This window comes from Barbus barbus (assembly GCF_936440315.1).
Source record: "Barbus barbus genome assembly, chromosome: 48".
Taxonomy (NCBI): domain Eukaryota; kingdom Metazoa; phylum Chordata; class Actinopteri; order Cypriniformes; family Cyprinidae; genus Barbus; species Barbus barbus.
In genome coordinates, this window is record NC_136726.1 from 15,811,565 (window position 1) to 15,829,114 (window position 17,550).

A 17,550-nucleotide genomic window follows, 5' to 3' on the forward strand; every position below is an offset into this window, starting at 1 on the left:
TTAACTGAACTTCTTAAATTTCAAGCTCTCTGCAGAATTTATACAATCGTTATACTCAGAAATGGATTTACAAGAATGTTGTTTGGTGAAAAATCTCTATATAATAAGGTGCCCGTACATTATTTTGGACACATCAGTGTGATGCCAAGTATATAGCTACACAATTGTGTTTTGTTTTTGTTTTTTTCATGGGTATGGCTCTCAGTTAACAGTCTAGAAGGGTTTTATTTGTGTTTCAGTTGTGAAATGCTGACTGTGTAGGGACTTTTGTACGGACAATACAAAGGTTAGTTTATTTTGGCATGATCATATAGAATGAAAATAAATGAGTGATTTAATGCACCAGCTTTGTACCACAAGAGGAGCTGTGACAGAGCGGACGTGATTCTCCTGCTTCTTCATTTTTTCCTATTAGGCTTACAGGTAAAATTCGGAAATTAAAAAAGAAACTATTTAAAATAGAATGATACTTTGTGCATTTTTTGGTATCAAAACACAGCAGCAGTTTACATCAGGAAGTACTGTCAGTACACTATTATAACATTTAGACTATCTTGTTCATGAAAAATCACTTATTCTGATGGCACTGATGCATTCATTGATATATGTACTTTTGAGAGATGAACTAAGGATTTTGAGCAACCCATTGTGTGATGCTGTTTGTATGAATTGTCTGGAGAAATGCACTTGCTTGTTTGCAAATGTTAAGGATGAATTGAGAAATTTACTAAAGTGACTGAGAAAGACTGTTAAGCATTCAAATATAAACTAAAAAAAGGCAATGTGAATGTAATGAAATGTAGAGGCAATAAAATTAGATTATTTTTGATACTGATGATTCTATATTAGACTGATTGGGGTAAAAGGCACACTGAAATAAATGAAATGAAAATGTTAAGTACTATTTTATTAATGCTTTTGAAACTTTGTAACCTTTTGATTCATTACGTCAGTGTGAAGAAACATCTTGAAGAATGAGAAGCCTGCTGTCTGTGCTGTTCCTGGTGCTCTTCTGCTCTGAGCAGATGACTTCAAGAGGTGAGGGCTCTTTTCTATTTTGAATTAAGACAAAATGTATTGTTTTCAGAATATTTATGTTAGTTTTCATTTGGTCTCATTTGTTGCATTTGGTGATTTAAAATATTTATATAACATCTTATAATCTTCTTGAAACGTTTTTCTTATGATTTGTTTTGCATGAATACGGATTTTTTATATTTTGCACATCTTCATATTTCAGCTTCTGAAGCTGTTAATGCGGCCAAATCAGTCTGCTGTGTAGAGTTCCGTAATGTGAAGTTTCCTGTGAATCGGGTGGTGTCTTACTACTGGACCAGCAGCACCTGTCCCAAACAGGCTATTGTGTGAGTATCATCAACATTATCTCATTTTCAAACTGTAAAATTCAATTTGTATGAGACTCTTCATTAAAAAACTTTGATCTAAATCTTATTTTTGGTGTCTTTCCCATCAGATTTAAGACACAAGCAGGGAGAGAGTACTGCATTGATCCAGAGACCCCCTGGGTGAGCCACCATGTTGATAAATTGGACCGCAGAACAACAGTCTAAAAGAAGCTACTGTTACGGGGTTGACGAGACGTGAGACGTGCGGATCCATTCGCAAGGCTTTATTATAAAACATGGTCAAGACAGGCAGGGTCAGGAGACAGCAAACAGGTATGGCAGAGGCAAGACAGAGCAATCCGTGGAACAAGCGAGGGTCGACGATCGGCGTACAATATCCAGACAGGGCAAGGCAGAGAGATAATCCAATAAACACGGGCAGGGTCAGACACGGCAAGATAAACAAGGCAAGACTCGGAAAACTAGGACTAGAAAACGCTTCGTAAGGTAGACGGGCTAACAATACTCGGCCGTGAGCAAGAGCAATCCCAGGCTTAAATAGAGTGATGGTGATTGTGAAATGGTGATCAGGTGTGTGTGATGAGTGAATGGTGACAGCTGATCTGTGCAATGCATAGTGGGAAATGGAGTCCAATGTGTTGTGTAGTGTGAAAAGTCCATGTGGTGAACGGGTGACCTCTGGTGGTGAATGAGTGGAAGTGCATGGCCAGGATTCGTGACATAGCCCCCCCCCAAGGAGCGGCTTCCAGACGCTCCTAAACAATCCAGGAGGGCGGTGGCGCGGAGGCGGAGCAGGGGGAGGGACGGAGGGCCAGGTCCTTGAGGAAGAACCGGCAGAGCAGGAAACCAGGGCGGAGCCAGAGGCCAGGTCAGGACCGACAGAGCAGAGGCCCACCAGGGCGGAGCAGACGGCACGGGAGCCCACCAGGGCGAAGTAGACGGGACCGGAGCCCACCAGGGCGGAGCAGACGGGACCGGAGCCCACCAGGGCGGAGCAGACGGGACCGGAGCCCACCAGGGCGGAGCAGAAGACCACCACGGCGGGGCAGACGACCACCAGACCCGGGCAGAAGACCACCACGGCGGAGCAGACGACCACCAGACCCGGGCAGAAGACCACCACGGCGGAGCAGATGACCACCAGACCCGAGCAGAAGACCACCATGGCGGGGCAGACGACCACCAGACCCGGGCAGAAGACCCTAGCCAGGAAGCAGACTGGGCAGGAAACCATGGCAGAGTCTGAGATCTGGGGGAAACAGAGGCAGACAACACAGGGAGAGCAGAGACAGACAACACTGGGAGAGTCTTCGTTGCAGGGCAGGACGGGACCAGAGCCCACCAGTGTGGCGTAGACAGGGCAGAGTATCTCCACGGCAGAGCGGACTGGTCAGGAAGCCATGACAGGATCAGGGATCTGGGGAGAACAGAGACAGACACCACAGAGAGAGTCCCCATGGTCACAGGAGCCGTGACCGAGCAGGTCGAGAGTTCATGGACGGTCTCTATGGCTGTGGCAGGACAGGGCGAGAGCTCACGGACGGCCTCTTTAGCCGTGACAGGACAGGGCGAGAGCTCACAGACGGCCTCTTTAGCCGTGACAGGACAGGGCGAGAGCTCACAGACGGCCTCTTTAGCCGTGACAGGACAGGGCGTGAGTTCACAGGCGGCCTCTTTGGCCGTGACAGGACAGGGCGTGAGTTCACAGGCGGCCTCTTTGGCCGTGACAGGACAGGGCGTGAGTTCACAGGCGGCCTCTTTGGGGCGCTCTGGAGGAGCGGGCACTTGAGGCTCGGGAACGGCACTCCTGGCCGTGACATGGTAAACCGGAAGTTCGGGAACGGCCTCCGTGGCCTTAACAGGGCAGACAGGGAGTACAGAAACGGCCTCCGTGGCCGTGACAGGGCAGACAGGGAGTTCAGGACCGACCCCCATGGCCATGACAGGGCAGACCATGAGGTCAGGAGTAGGTGCCACCACTTCGGGAGGTTCTGCAGCGGAAGCCGCCACCTCTGGAGGCACTGGAGCAGACTCGTGGACAGGAGAGGCCTCAGCAGTACACTCATGGATAGGAGAGGCCTCAGGAGCACAGTGTGCAGCCCACACACTCAAAATGGCAACCGCCATAACGGGAAGCACTGAGGTCAGGGGAACAGTCTCTGTAACAGCCAAGGTTGAGGCCCTGGGAATGCCAGCTACTCGCACCGACATCAGTGGTGGGTCCAACACACTGGATATCATAACTCGAAGGACTGACCTTGAATCTGTGGTAACAGACTCTGGCTTGACAGCGACGACGTGAGCAGACTCTGGCTTGACAGCGACGACGTGAGCAGACTCTGGCTTGACAGCGACGACGTGAGCAGACTCTGGCTTGACAGCGACGACGTGAGCAGACTCTGGCTTGACAGCGACGACGTGAGCAGACTCTGGCTTGACAGCGACGACGTGAGCAGACTCTGGCTTGACAGCGACGACGTGAGCAGACTCTGGCTTGGCAGGCATGACGTGAAGGGGTGCTGTTGCTGCCGCCATTTTGTGAGTGAGTGAGGTGTCGCGTTCCTCCGCGACACCCACAGTAAAAGAGGAGCCCACACACAGTAAAGCATAGTCCATAAATTGACTGAGAGATGAACGGGGACCCTCGCGGATTAACCTTGACCGGAGCGGCTGATTAATACCTTCACAAAAAAAGTCAATAAGTGCGTAGTCCGGCAGATCAGAAAAATAGGCGAGGTCTAAGTACTCCTGAATATAGTCCTCGAGCGGTCGCGAGCCCTGCTCGAGGGTTAATAACAGTCGTGCACAGTCCATACCTGGCCAATGTCCTCTTGAAAAGCCGCTGGATCCTTGTGAGGCCGAGTATTCTGTTACGGGGTTGACGAGACGTGAGACGTGCGGATCCATTCGCAAGGCTTTATTATAAAACATGGTCAAGACAGGCAGGGTCAGGAGACAGCAAACAGGTATGGCAGAGGCAAGACAGAGCAATCCGTGGAACAAGCGAGGGTCGACGATCGGCGTACAATATCCAGACAGGGCAAGGCAGAGAGATAATCCAATAAACACGGGCAGGGTCAGACACGGCAAGATAAACAAGGCAAGACTCGGAAAACTAGGACTAGAAAACGCTTCGTAAGGTAGACGGGCTAACAATACTCGGCCGTGAGCAAGAGCAATCCCAGGCTTAAATAGAGTGATGGTGATTGTGAAATGGTGATCAGGTGTGTGTGATGAGTGAATGGTGACAGCTGATCTGTGCAATGCATAGTGGGAAATGGAGTCCAATGTGTTGTGTAGTGTGAAAAGTCCATGTGGTGAACGGGTGACCTCTGGTGGTGAATGAGTGGAAGTGCATGGCCAGGATTCGTGACAGCTACACTGTTTCTCTTTGAACTGTGCATTTCATATTGTATATTCAAACCTTGTGTTATTTCCAATGTGTATATAAAATAGTTTATTTACAGAATAATTTATGTGATTGGTTCAGTTGTTTTAATAAAATATCAGTGATAAAATTATTATAATATAGTAATGTTTTTATTCTCTTTTGCATTTGACATTTTATTAAAATGTTTATCATCATGAAACAAATCATCTGTTTTAAATATCTCAGTCAGTATTATAGATAATACAGTATTAAAGTAGATGATAAATGATGATAAAACCATGCTACAAATTCTTGCTTTTTTCTGCTGATGTCACAAACTGCCGGATTTAAACAGGTTTTGCGCCTTCACAGAAAGACACTCATTATCACACAAAGGTGCTCAGACAACATTTTCAAGCTCATAATTTGTTTCTTTTATTTTATTGATATCCAAATCACAGTCAGAGAAGTAGCAAACTGGAAATCGAATGGCCTTTTCAAGCAGCTATGCTTCATTATTTTATAGGCCTATAAGAGACCCAAACCACAGAGTAACTAGATATAAGTTTAAACTGCAAATATGCACTAATGTCAACATATGAATATGAAAAGCGGTCTTCTATTGGTAACTGGTAACGTTAATGGTCATCTTTTCAAGGCTGTAAAAAGCTCTACTGCTGTTTCTGCTTCACTGTTTGCAAGGTTTTGTGTCTGTTTCTCACATAAAAGCAAATACAGTTCCAATCAAAATTCATTTAAATTGGCCCACTATACAGTAGAGCCACAATGTCTTTTAAAAATTGGGTATTTGAGAAGCTGTAGAAGGTTGTTGGAGGTACAGCTTATAATCTTCTTGAATACGGATTTTTGATATTTTGCATATCTTCATATTTCAGATACTGAACCTGTTTATGAGGCCCAATCAGACTGCTGTGTAGAGTTCAGTGATGTGATGATTCCTGTGAAGCTGGTGGTGTCTTACTACTGGACCAGCAGCACCTGTCCCAGACGAGCTATTGTGTGAGTATCATCAAAACTATCAAACTGTATCTTTATAAGACACTCCATTAAAAAAAAGAAAAAAAAAACTTTGACCTAAATCTTATTTTTCTTTCCCATCAGGTTTAACATAAATACAGGGAGAGAGTTCTGTGTAGATCCAGAGACCCACTGGGTGAGCAGTCATGTTGCTAAAGTGGACAGAAGAACAACAGTCTAAAAGTCATAAAGTCGTAACGTATTGTCAAGTATGGTGACCCATACTCAAAATTGGTGCTCTGCGTTTAACCCATCCAAGTGCACACACACAGCAGTGAGTAGTGAACAAATGCACACACACACACACACACACACACACCGTGAACACACACCCGGAGCAGTGGGCAGCCATGCTGCGGCGCCCGGGGAGCAGTTGGGGGTTCGGTGCCTTGCTCAAGGGCACCTCAGTCGTGGTATTGAGGGTGGAGAGAGCGCTGGACATTCCCTCCCCCCACCTACAATTCCTGCCGGCGGGGGGCTCGAACTCACAACCTTTCGATTACGAGTCCGACTCTCTAACCATTAGGCCACGACTTCCCCCTAAAAGAATATTTTCATATTGTATATTCAAACTTTGTGTTATTTCCAATGTGTATAAAGTATTTTAATTTTACAGAACAATTTATGTGATTGGGTTCAGCTGTTTTAATAAAATATTTATCAATGAAAAAATTATCATAATATAGTAATGTTGTATTCTCTATTCCATACAGGTATATAAAATGTTATTAAAGTGTGTGTGTGCGCATGCTTATGTGGTTTATGAGGATATACATTTGCATAATGGGTATGACATAGGAATTAAATTGTGAAGGTGATTTATGAGGATATTTTCTGTGTTCCCGTAATTCAAAAGGCATAAAAATAGACTAAATGGTATTTTTTTGGGGGTTTTTTTAAATAAAAAAGCACAATGTTTTCTATGAGGGTTAGGTTTAGGGGTCATAGAAAATACAGTTTGTACAGTATAAAAAAACATTACACCTATGAAGAGTCCCTGTAACCATAAAAAAACTGTGCGTGTGTGTTGTGTGTGAGAATTATCATGAAGAAACAAAGTATTTGTTTTACATATCTCAGACTGTCAGTCTAAAAGTCTGAAAACCCTTTGCAGAAAAAGGATGTGGAAAAGAAAGAGCTAAAAACAGCTCTGATTCTACAATGTTGATACTCAGAAATGGGTTTACATGAATGTCTTTATGAGGAATATGTCTCTGACTATGTATATAAGAAGGTGTTCAGACATTATTCTGGACACATCAGCTCTGAGATCTTCAAGCTCTAGAACTTCTACAGATTCTTTCTGTGATTGTGAAGAAACATCTTGAAGAATGAGAAGCCTGCTGTCTGTGCTGTTCCTGGTGATCTTCTGCTCTGAGCAGATGACTTCAAGAGGTGAGGGCTCTTTTCTATTTTGAATTAAGACAAAAATGTATTGTTTTCAGAATATTTATGGAAGTTTTAGTTTCATTTGTTGCAACTGGTGATTTAAAATGTGGAAACATGATCAAACTGAAAACTTTTGTCTTATTTCTACATATTTCAGCTACCGTTGCAATTGATGTGGCAAACTCAAAGTGCTGTGGAGAGCTCTCTAAGATGAAGATTCCTGTGAAGCTGGTGGCGTCTTACTACTGGACCAGCAGCAGCTGTGCCAGACGAGCTATTGTGTGAGTATCATCAACATAGTCTCATTTTCAAACTGCAAAGTCAATCTGGATGAGATACTCCATTAAACAAACTTTGATCTAAATCTTATTTTGTGTCATTCGCAGGTTTAAGACAATTGCAAGGAGAGAGTTCTGTATTGATCCAGAGACCTCCTGGGTGAGCGGCCATATTAATAAAGTGGACAAAAGAACAACAACTGCTACAAAAGCACTAACTCAGAGTCTCAGAGTCTAAAAGAAGCTACACTGTTTCTATTTAACGTGCATTTCATATTGTATATTTAAACCTTGTGCTATTTCCAATGTGTATATAAAATATTTTATTTACAGAATAATTTATGTGATTGGGTTCAGTTGTTTTAATAAAATATCAAGGATACAATAATCATAATGTAGTAATGTTTTATTCTCTATTGTATACAGGTATAATAAATGTTATTCACATGTGTGTATCATGAAGAAACAAAGCATTTGTTTTAAATATTCAGGTCAGGCTATACTCTAAATAAGACTAACAACAAATCTGTTCTTAGCAATACATTTCCCTTCTCATGTAAACACTAAAACACTATATACCTTTTTTCCAGTCTATGCTTCACACTAGTCTTTAGGAATCATTTAGAAATGAGGTCAAATTAAAGCTATTTTTTGAGAAAACTAAAGTGTTTTTGACTTTGGATGCATGTAAACCTGTTTTAGGAGACTCACAAAAAATATTAGCAACCTTAAAAATGGCATAATAGGGGCACTTTAAGGATGATTTGAGAAGTAACTGAGAACAACTGTAATATGTGAAATATAGGTGTTGAATAGTTGAATTGAATAATATTGAAATACTTCATACCAAAACTATTAAGCATTCAATTGTAATTTAAAGAAGGCAATGTGAATGTAATAAAGTGTAGAGGAAATAGAATTTGAATAATTTTGATAACATTAATAACATGATCCTAAATGATTGATTGGGACAAAAAGGAATACTGAAATAAACTAAATGAAAATGTTAATGGACTATTATATTCATGCTTTTGTAACTTCGTAACCGAAAGCTTGAAGCTCTGTGGAATTTCTTGTGTCATTGTTCATTGAAGGATGAGAAGCCTGATGTCTGTGCTGTTTCTGGTGCTCTTCTGCTCTGTGCAGATGACCTTAAGTGGTGATGGCTCTTTTTGTTAAATAAAGACTTATTTTCAGATTATTTAGGTAGGTCTTAGTTTTTCTTGTTGGAATTTAGTGTTGCACTTGGTGATTTGAAAATGTAGATAGATACCAATATTCTCAAAAACCTTGGTCTTTTTTTGCATGAACAAACAGATTCATGAGATTTTTCTAATTTGGGATATTTCCGTTTTAGTACTTGATGTGGCACAATCAAAGTGCTGTGGAGAGATCTCTAATGTAAAGATTCCTCCGAAACAGGTGACATCTTACTACTGGACCAGTATCATCTGTCCCAGACACTAACTGAAAATGAGCAACCCTTTTCCTGTCGTTATATTTGCATATTTTAATTCTGTGAATCAGTTTAACTGGTGGCTGAATTATTCTAACTTCTCTATCAGACCACAAGTGTCACTAGAGACAAGAAGTGGTTTTGCTTTCTTAGAGCAGGGGTTCTCAGTCCTGTTTTAGGTGGTTCAACTTGAGTTTAGTGCTTTAATTAAACAAACCTAAACAAGTTAGTCAAGGTCTTTGGGTTTATATGTGAGTAAGGGGTCAAGGTTAAGCACCTGATATTTGGTGAGAGCACAATTCAGATTTCATCATTAAAATCTTCAGATTTAGTTCATTTATTGCTGAGCTTGACAGGTCTGAAAAAGAGGAAGCTGTGTGTTGTTTTCCTGAAGCACATTTTCAGTGAATCTGAAAGAGAAGCATTTGCCACATTTTCACATGAGCAACAAAGCAGAAAACGGATGAGGAATAGAAAAAGCTAAAAACAATGTTGATACTCAGAAATGGATTTACACGAATGTCTTTATGAGGAATATGTCTCTGACTATGTATATAAGAAGGTGTTCAGACATTATTCTGGACACATCAGCTCTGAGATCTTCAAGCTCTAGAACTTCTACAGATTCTTTCTGTGATTGTGAAGAAACATCTTGAAGAATGAGAAGCCTGCTGTCTGTGCTGTTCCTGGTGATCTTCTGCTCTGAGCAGATGACTTCAAGCGGTGAGGGCTCTTTTCCATTTTGAATTAAGACAAAAAGTATTGTTTTCAGAATATTTATGGAAGTTTTAGTTTCATTTGTTGCATTTGGTGATTTAAAAATGTTGATATAACATTTTATAATCTTCTTGAAAACTTTTTTCTTATGATTTTTTTTTTTTTTGCATGAATACGGATTTTTGATATTTTGCATATCTTCATATTTCAGCTTCTGAAGCTGTTAATGCGGCCAAATCAGTCTGCTGTGGAGAGTTCAGTGATGTGAAGATTCCTGTGAAGATGGTGGTGTCTTACTACTGGACCAGCAGCACCTGTCCCAAACGGGCTATTGTGTGAGTATCATCAACATTATCTAATTTTCAAATTGTAAAATTCAATTTGTATGAGACACTTCATTAAAAAACTTTGATCTAAATCTTATTTTTGTGTCTTTCCCATCAGATTTAAGACACAAGCAGGGAGAGAGTACTGCATTGACCCAGAGACCCCCTGGGTGAGCCACCATGTTGCTAAAGTGGACCGCAGAAAAACAGTCTAAAAGAAGCTACACTGTTTCTCTTTGAACTGTGCATTTCATATTGTATATTCAAACCTTGTGTTATTTCCAATGTGTATATAAAATAGTTTATTTACAGAATAATTTATGTGATTGGTTCAGTTGTTTAATAAAATATCAGTGATAAAATTATCATAATGTAGTAATGTTTTTATTCTCTTTTGCATTTTACATTTTATTAAAATGTTTATCATCATGAAACAAATCATCTGTTTTAAATATCTCAGTCAGTATTATAGATAATACAGTATTAAAGTAGATGATAAATGATGATAAAACCATGCTAAAAATTCTTGCTTTTTTCTGCTGATGTCACAAACTGCCGGATTTAAACAGGTTTTGCGCCTTCACAGAAAGACACTCATTATCACACAAAGGTGCTCAGACAACATTTTCAAGCTCATAATTTGTTTCTTTTATTTTATTGATATCCAAATCACAGTCAGAGAAGTAGCAAACTGGAAATCGAATGGCCTTTTCAAGCAACTATGCTTCATTATTTTATAGGCCTATAAGAGACCCAAACCACAGAGTAACTAGATATAAGTTTAAACTGCAAATATGCACTAATGTCAACATATGAATATGAAAAGCGGTCTTCTATTGGTAACTGGTAATGTTAATGGTCATCTTTTCAAGGCTGTAAAAAGCTCTACTGCTGTTTCTGTTTCACTGTTTGCAAGGTTTTGTGTCTGTTTCTCACATAAAAGCAAATACAGTTCCAATCAAAATTCATTTAAATTGGCCCACTATACAGTAGAGCCACAATGTCTTTTAAAAATTGGGTATTTGAGAAGCTGTAGAAGGTTGTTGGAGGTATTTGTGTGGTAATATTAGTGTCATTTCTCAAAGTAGAATATCCATATAGTCTATTCAGAGTATATTTTTATACAAGCATAAAATTGTTATTTTGTGTTTCTGGTACAGAAAGTGATGCCGGAGTGTGTTTGTCATAGGCCTTATGCTTAATATAGTAACATAGTGGTCCTGATTTACAAAGAGGCACCTCTCAGGCTATGATCTCTTCAGAGACAGTAATTGGAGGATATTTGCTTCTTTTCCTCATTGAGGGCTAAGCACCCCTAAAGATTAATAAAAGTGAGTTTAGGCCACGACTTCCCCCAGGTAGATACTTCAATAATTGGTAAAAAAAAAAAAAAAAAACAAATGAAAAATACACGTCTATACTGATCTAGAGGGCCTGCGATACTCACACTTGGCCTCATGAGAACTTGTGCATGCCACCGGAAGTAAGTGCACAATACTTTCCCAAGACTCAAAATAACATTTCATAGTGAATGGAAATCTTTAAGTTGATCACAACATTTTTGTCACTAACTGCAAATGAAAAGCTGTCTTTTTCCTGTCGTTATTTGCATATTTTAATTCTGTGAGTCAGTTTAACTGGTGGTTTAATTATTCTAACTTCTCTATCAGACCAACAAGTGTCACTACAGACAAGAAGTGGTTTTGTTTTCTTAGAGCAGGGGTTCTTGGTCCAACATCTTATGTTTAGTGATTTCATTAAAAACCTGAACCAGTTAATCAAGGTCTTTGGGTTTATATGTGAATAAGGGGTGAAGGTTTAGCACCTGATATTGACAGCAGAATTCAGAATTGATCATTAAAATATTCAGACTTAGTTCATTTAATGCTGAGCTTGACAGGTCTGAAAAAGAGGAAGTTGTGTTGTGTTCCTGGAGCATGTTTTCAGTGAATCTGAAACAAAAGTACTTGGCACATTTTCACATTAATGACAAAACAGAAAAAAGATGACGGAAAGAAAGAGCTAAAAACAGCTCTCATTCTGCAATATTGATACTCAAAAATGGATTTACATGAATGCCATTATAGGAATACATCTCCTACCATGTATATTAGAAGCTGCTCAGACATTATTCTGGACACAACAGCTCTGAGATCTTCAAGCTAAAACACACCTGAACCACTCAGTCAATGTCTTTGGGTTTACGTTTGAGCAAAGAGTCAAAGTTTAGCATCTAATATTTTATTAAAGAACAATTGAGATTTAATGATCACATTTAGCGCTGAACATGTCAGGCCTGAAAAAGGGAAGTTGTGTGTTGTTTTCCTGAAACACATTTTCAGTGAATATGAAAGAAAAGTACCTTCCACTTTTTTACATGAGCGACAAAGCAGAAGGATGAGGAAAATTAAAAGCTAAAAATAACTCACATTCTACAATGTTGATACTCAGAAATGGGTTTACATGAATGTCTTTATGAGGAATATGTCTCTGACTATGTATATAAGAAGGTGTTCAGACATTATTCTGGACACATCAGCTCTGAGATCTTCAAGCTCTAGAACTTCTACAGATTCTTTCTGTGATTGTGAAGAAACATCTTGAAGAATGAGAAGCCTGCTGTCTGTGCTGTTCCTGGTGATCTTCTGCTCTGAGCAGATGACTTCAAGAGGTGAGGGCTCTTTTCTATTTTGAATTAAGACAAAATGTATTGTTTTCAGAATATTTATGGAAGTGTTAGTTTCATTTGTTGCATTTGATGACTTAAAAATATTGATATAACATCTTATAATCTTCTTGAAAACTTTTTTGCATGAGTACAGATTTTTGATATTTTGCATATCTTCATATTTCAGCGACTAAAGCTATTAATGCGGCCAAATCAGTCTGCTGTGTAAAGTTCAGTAATGTGAAGATTCCTGTGAAGATGGTGGTGTCTTACTACTGGACCAGCAGCACCTGTCCCAAACATGCTATTGTGTGAGTGTCATCTTAGCTATTATTTCATTTTCAAACTATAAAATAAACCTCAATAAGACACTCTTCTGAAGTGTTTGACTTAAATCATGTTTGTGTTTTTCCCTTCAGATTTAAGACAATTGCAGGGAAAGAGTTCTGTGTTGATCCAGAGACCCACTGGGTGAGCCACCATGTTGATAAAGTGCAGAAAAGAACAAGAACTGCTACAGAAGCTAACCCTGCAACAAGAACTGCTACAAAAACAACTGCTACAGAATCTACTGCTACAGAATCTACTGCTACAGGATCTACTGCTACAGAATCTACTGCTACAGAATCTACTGCTACAGGATCTACTGCTACAAAAACAACTGCTACAGAATCTACTGCTACAGAAACAACATCAACTGAATCAACTGCTGCATCGACAACAGCAAAGACTCAGAGCCTTCCAGTCTAAAAGAAGCCACACTGTTTCTATTTGATCGCTGCATTTCATATTGTACCATATTTCTGATGTGTATATGAATATATATTCTACAAATAATGTATGTAAATGGATCCAGCTTTTTTAATAAAATATAAATTAATGATAAAATTATCGTCATGTAATTTTTTTTCTCCTTTTATAAATTTAGTATTTAGTCTTTATTTAGACTGTATTTAAACTTATTTTAGTTTTATTTAAAGGTCAGTAGAACATGTATATGTGTGATACAAAACAATCAAATCTATTCCATTGTTAAGTTTCTTGTAGACAAGAGAGATTTGTGCAAATCCTCGTAACATACAATTAATTTATATGACTGTAAATGTTTCAAAAAGACATGTACACACATGTTTTTTGTTTGTTCTTTGTTTTTACAGGTGTTTATTCAGAATCACCTCCTCATTAATAAATCATTTTATTGCAATCTGATATGGATCAAATACAAAGTGAAGAAAACTGGTTTGTTACTCTGATGCAATTGAGGTTTCGTGTTGAGTGTTTAAAATTGATCCTCAAATGTGAGATTAGTGAGTCTGATCTTGACCAAAATATACTTGACTGAATGAATGAATGAATGAATCTTACCAGACCCGCAGCTGCTATCCTAGACAGGCTATTGTGTGAGTGTCATCAAACATTTTTCAAACCGCAAAGTCTCATTCAAAAAAAAATAAAAAAAATAAAAATAAAAAAAATAAATAAATATATATATATATAGAATGTTTCATTTTTTTAAATTTTATACTAAATATTTATTTTTTTGTAGATCCAGAGGCCAGCTGGGTGAACAGATATGTTGCTGAAATGAACAGCAGATCAACAGTCTAAAAAAATATTCAATCCTTGCTCAATTTCTAAAGTGTATTGGACATTCCCTTCCAGGAACTTCGAGCTGCGTCGAAAACGCATATGGGAACGCCTTCAGCGTGACCAGGCTCTGAATATGATGTGTAATCAGTCAAACAAGGGCTAGGCGTCACGGGCGGGGTGACGTCACGACCAGGAAGCATATAAGCACGTGCGGCGGAGCCGGCTTCAGCTTTTTTGTCATTCAGCGAAGCGCTCTGTGTGTGTCAGTCTTATTTACTGTTGTTTGTCCTAGTTTTAAGTGGAAAGCATTCAGTATCATGCCAAAGCCAAGGGCAAGCTCAGGGGTGAAGCTTTCAGACCATGTTTTGAGTCGTGTGTGCATCCTTGCCCTCGCTATATCATGAGCGAGGACACACGATTTGCGCGTGGTCTGCCTGGGTGCGGAGCACGCAAAATCGGTCTCCGCACTCGGAGGGCTCTCTTCGAGAAGGGAGCCTTCGCGAGCTCCCCACGCGGTGCCGGTCCCGCTGCTGCCGAGGCAGAGCGGCGGCTGCACTCGTGGGGCTCGCAGGCTGATCTGACTGGCGAGTGTGAGACGGGCATGCCCCTATCTCCTCCCGTATCAGCCAGATCTGGCGCCCCATCTCTCGGTGTGGAAGCTGTCTCTTCCCCCGAGACGAGGGCTCAATGCTTCGTCTCTCTTCCTCTGAGGAGGTTGATGTGACAAGCGTTCACGAGGTTTCGCCGCCTCTGTCACCCCAATATGATATAACTATGAAAGCTTTGTAAGCTGCAGTGTTTGCACAAGCATAAAATGAATAAAGCCGGTCCCGCTTCTGCCTTTAAATCAGAAAAAAAGGCAGAGCGGCGGCTGCGCTCGCGGGGCTTGCGGAGAGAAAAAAAAAAAGAAAAAGAGAAAAAGGCTGATCTGGCTGGCGAGAGTCAGACGGGCATGTCCCTATCTCCTCCCGCGCCTGATCTGGCGCCCCGTCTCGGTTCGGAAGCGGTCTCTTCCCCCGAGACGAGGGCTTGACGCTGCGTCCTCCGAGGAGGTTGATGTGACGAGCGTTGACGAGGTTTCGCCGCCTCTCTCGCCCCAGAGAGCTACTTCTACACAGGAGCCTTCCGTTTTCCCCGATCTCCTCACCGAGGTGTCGAGATCGCGGGTGAAATTCTTTCGTCCCGGCCAGTCGTTCCCGCGGGAACTGAATGAGCGCGGGTATGCGGCGATGATGCCGCGGGTTGAACAGACGCTTGCGAGCTATCTGTCTCCCTCCACGGCATCGCCTTTGAAGGCTCCTGCTCTGCTTACAACATCTTTGGTGGGCAGAGGGTATGCACGCTCTCTAAACTCAGGTGGCTGCTGGGCGGGCGCAGCCTCCTCCGCATACCAGCTCCTCGCGCAAAAGGTCCTGACGGGCGAGCCCCAGGACCGCGGAGGGCGACCCCTACTGGGGTGGAGTGGCTTGCACCGCCGCACTCGGTGACCACTTCACCTCGGTGCCCTCCAGGGACTTGTCTGCTGACCCTGCCGCTGTTCCAGGGCACAGCCGGTCCCAGCGAGTATATTTCTCAGGTTTGTCCGCCCGGCAGCGCGGAGCCGAGAAACTCGCCTTAGCCGCCAGATTACGCATCTCATTCCGGTGCGCCGCATCGAGACAGCGGTCTGGCCGCTTCTCTGAACCCAGAGGTCAGTCTCGAGAGACTGATTCCCTTAGAAGATCATTGGGCAGCGAGCTGCCGAATGTGTCTCTTTGGGTCCTGCCTTGCAGGGTCTGGTTCGTTCAGAGGTCCTGACGGGTGAGCCCCAGGACTACGGAGGACGACCCCTACTGGGGTGGAGCGGCTTACACCGTGGCACACGGTGACCGTCTCCCCTCGGTGGCCTCCAGGGACTTGTCTGCTGACCCTGCCGCTGTTCCAGGGCACAGCCAGTCCCAGCGAGTATATTTCTCAGGTTTGTCCGCCCGGCAGTGCGGAGCCGAGAAACTCGCCTCAGCCGCCAGATTGCGTGTCTCCTGCCGGTGCGCCGCTTCAAGACAGCGGTCTGGCTGCGCCAGAGGTCAGTCTCGAGAGACTGATTCCCTTAGTAGAGCATTTGACAGCCTGGCAGCGGCTGCCGAATGTGTCTCCTTGGGTCCTGCAGACCGTAGCGAAAGGCTATCGTATTCAGTTCGGCGGGCCACCCCCGCCGTTCTGCGGGGTTGTTATGACTGCGGTCTGCCCCGGGCAGGCTCTGGTTTTGGAACAGGAAGTGGTACTCTGCTGAGGAAGGAAGCCATCGAGTTGGTTCCTCCTCACGAGACCCAGTCCGGTTTCTACAGCCGGTACTTCATTGTTCCGAAGAAGGATGGAGGGCTGAGGCCCATACTGGATCTGCGTCTACTGAACCGCTCAGTCAGAAAGCTGAAGTTCAGGATGCTTACTATCAAGCAGGTCGTGACTCAAATCAGGTCCGAGGACTGGTTTGTCACGATAGATCTCAAAGACGCATATTTCCATGTTTCCATCCTTCCTTCTCACAGGAAGTTCCTGAGGTTCGCCTTTGGGGGCAAAGCGTACCAATATCGGGTTCTTCCCTTCGGCCTAGCACTTTCACCCCGCACTTTCACCAAGTGTGTGGATGCGGCACTGGCCCCGTTGCGGCTTCAGGGCATCCGCATACTCAATTATATCGACGATTGGTTGATCCTCGCTCAATCAGAGCGGTTGGCGGTTCGGCATCGAGATGTCGTTCTCGCCCACATGAAAGAACTGGGGTTGAGACTGAACGCCAAGAAAAGTGTGCTTTCTCCGGTTCTGAGAATCACTTATCTAGGCGTGGTGTGGGATTCGACCACGATGCAGGCACGATTGTCCCCTGCTCGGATCGAGTCGATCCTTACTACAGTCAGGAGAGTGCGAGAAGGCCAGTCACTCACTGTCAAGCAGTTTCAGAGACTGCTGGGGCTCATGGCAGCTGCGTCCAGCGTGATACCTTCTGGCCTGCTGTACATGAGACCCCTACAGTGGTGGCTCAAGACCAAGGGGGTCTCCCTGAGGGGAAACTCACTCCGCGCTGTCAAAGTGTCACGCCGTTGTGTCCGTGCCTTCAACATGTGGAGGAATCCTTGGTGCTTGTCCCAGGGCCCGGTGTTGGGAGCTCCTTGTCGCCGCGTCTCGCTAGCGACGGACGCTTCCCTCACCGGTTGGGGTGCGGTCATGAGTGGCCACCCTGCCCGCGGTCTGTGGAGAGGTTGCCACCTGACGTGGCATATCAATCGGCTAGAGATGTTAGCGGTGTTCCGTGCACTCAAGCACTTCCTCCCAGACCTGAGAGATCACCACGTGCTGGTGCACACCGACAGCACG

The 17,550-nt window shown here is 42.9% G+C and overlaps 3 protein-coding genes across 6 annotated transcripts; all 3 read left to right on the forward strand.

Moving 5' to 3' along the window:
- Positions 1-264: 264 nt before the first annotated feature.
- On the forward strand, positions 265-7,807 carry LOC306867076 (monocyte chemotactic protein 1B-like). 4 transcript variants are annotated; one of them, XM_079412561.1, is made up of 8 exons: positions 269-423; positions 954-1,038; positions 1,241-1,364; positions 1,475-1,526; positions 5,634-5,757; positions 5,860-7,170; positions 7,322-7,445; positions 7,551-7,807. In XM_079412561.1, exons 6-8 carry the CDS (start codon positions 7,107-7,109, stop codon positions 7,678-7,680), a joined length of 318 nt encoding a protein of 105 aa, XP_079268687.1. In that variant the 5' UTR covers positions 269-423; positions 954-1,038; positions 1,241-1,364; positions 1,475-1,526; positions 5,634-5,757; positions 5,860-7,106; the 3' UTR covers positions 7,681-7,807. The 4 variants fall into 4 exon arrangements, with proteins under 4 accessions (XP_079268688.1, XP_079268687.1, XP_079268690.1 ...); XM_079412564.1 differs by having other exon boundaries at positions 309-423; XM_079412562.1 differs by lacking the exons at positions 1,241-1,364; positions 1,475-1,526 and having other exon boundaries at positions 265-423.
- Positions 7,808-9,522: 1,715 nt separating this feature from the next.
- LOC306867078 (monocyte chemotactic protein 1B-like) lies at positions 9,523-10,220 on the forward strand. Its single transcript, XM_079412566.1, has 3 exons — positions 9,523-9,621; positions 9,827-9,950; positions 10,060-10,220. Exons 1-3 carry the CDS (start codon positions 9,558-9,560, stop codon positions 10,154-10,156), a joined length of 285 nt encoding a protein of 94 aa, XP_079268692.1. The 5' UTR covers positions 9,523-9,557; the 3' UTR covers positions 10,157-10,220.
- Positions 10,221-12,415: 2,195 nt separating this feature from the next.
- Positions 12,416-13,497, forward strand: LOC306866319 (C-C motif chemokine 22-like). The gene is made up of 3 exons (XM_079411421.1): positions 12,416-12,612; positions 12,797-12,920; positions 13,029-13,497. Exons 1-3 carry the CDS (start codon positions 12,549-12,551, stop codon positions 13,357-13,359), a joined length of 519 nt encoding a protein of 172 aa, XP_079267547.1. The 5' UTR covers positions 12,416-12,548; the 3' UTR covers positions 13,360-13,497.
- The last annotated feature ends 4,053 nt before the right edge of the window (positions 13,498-17,550 follow it).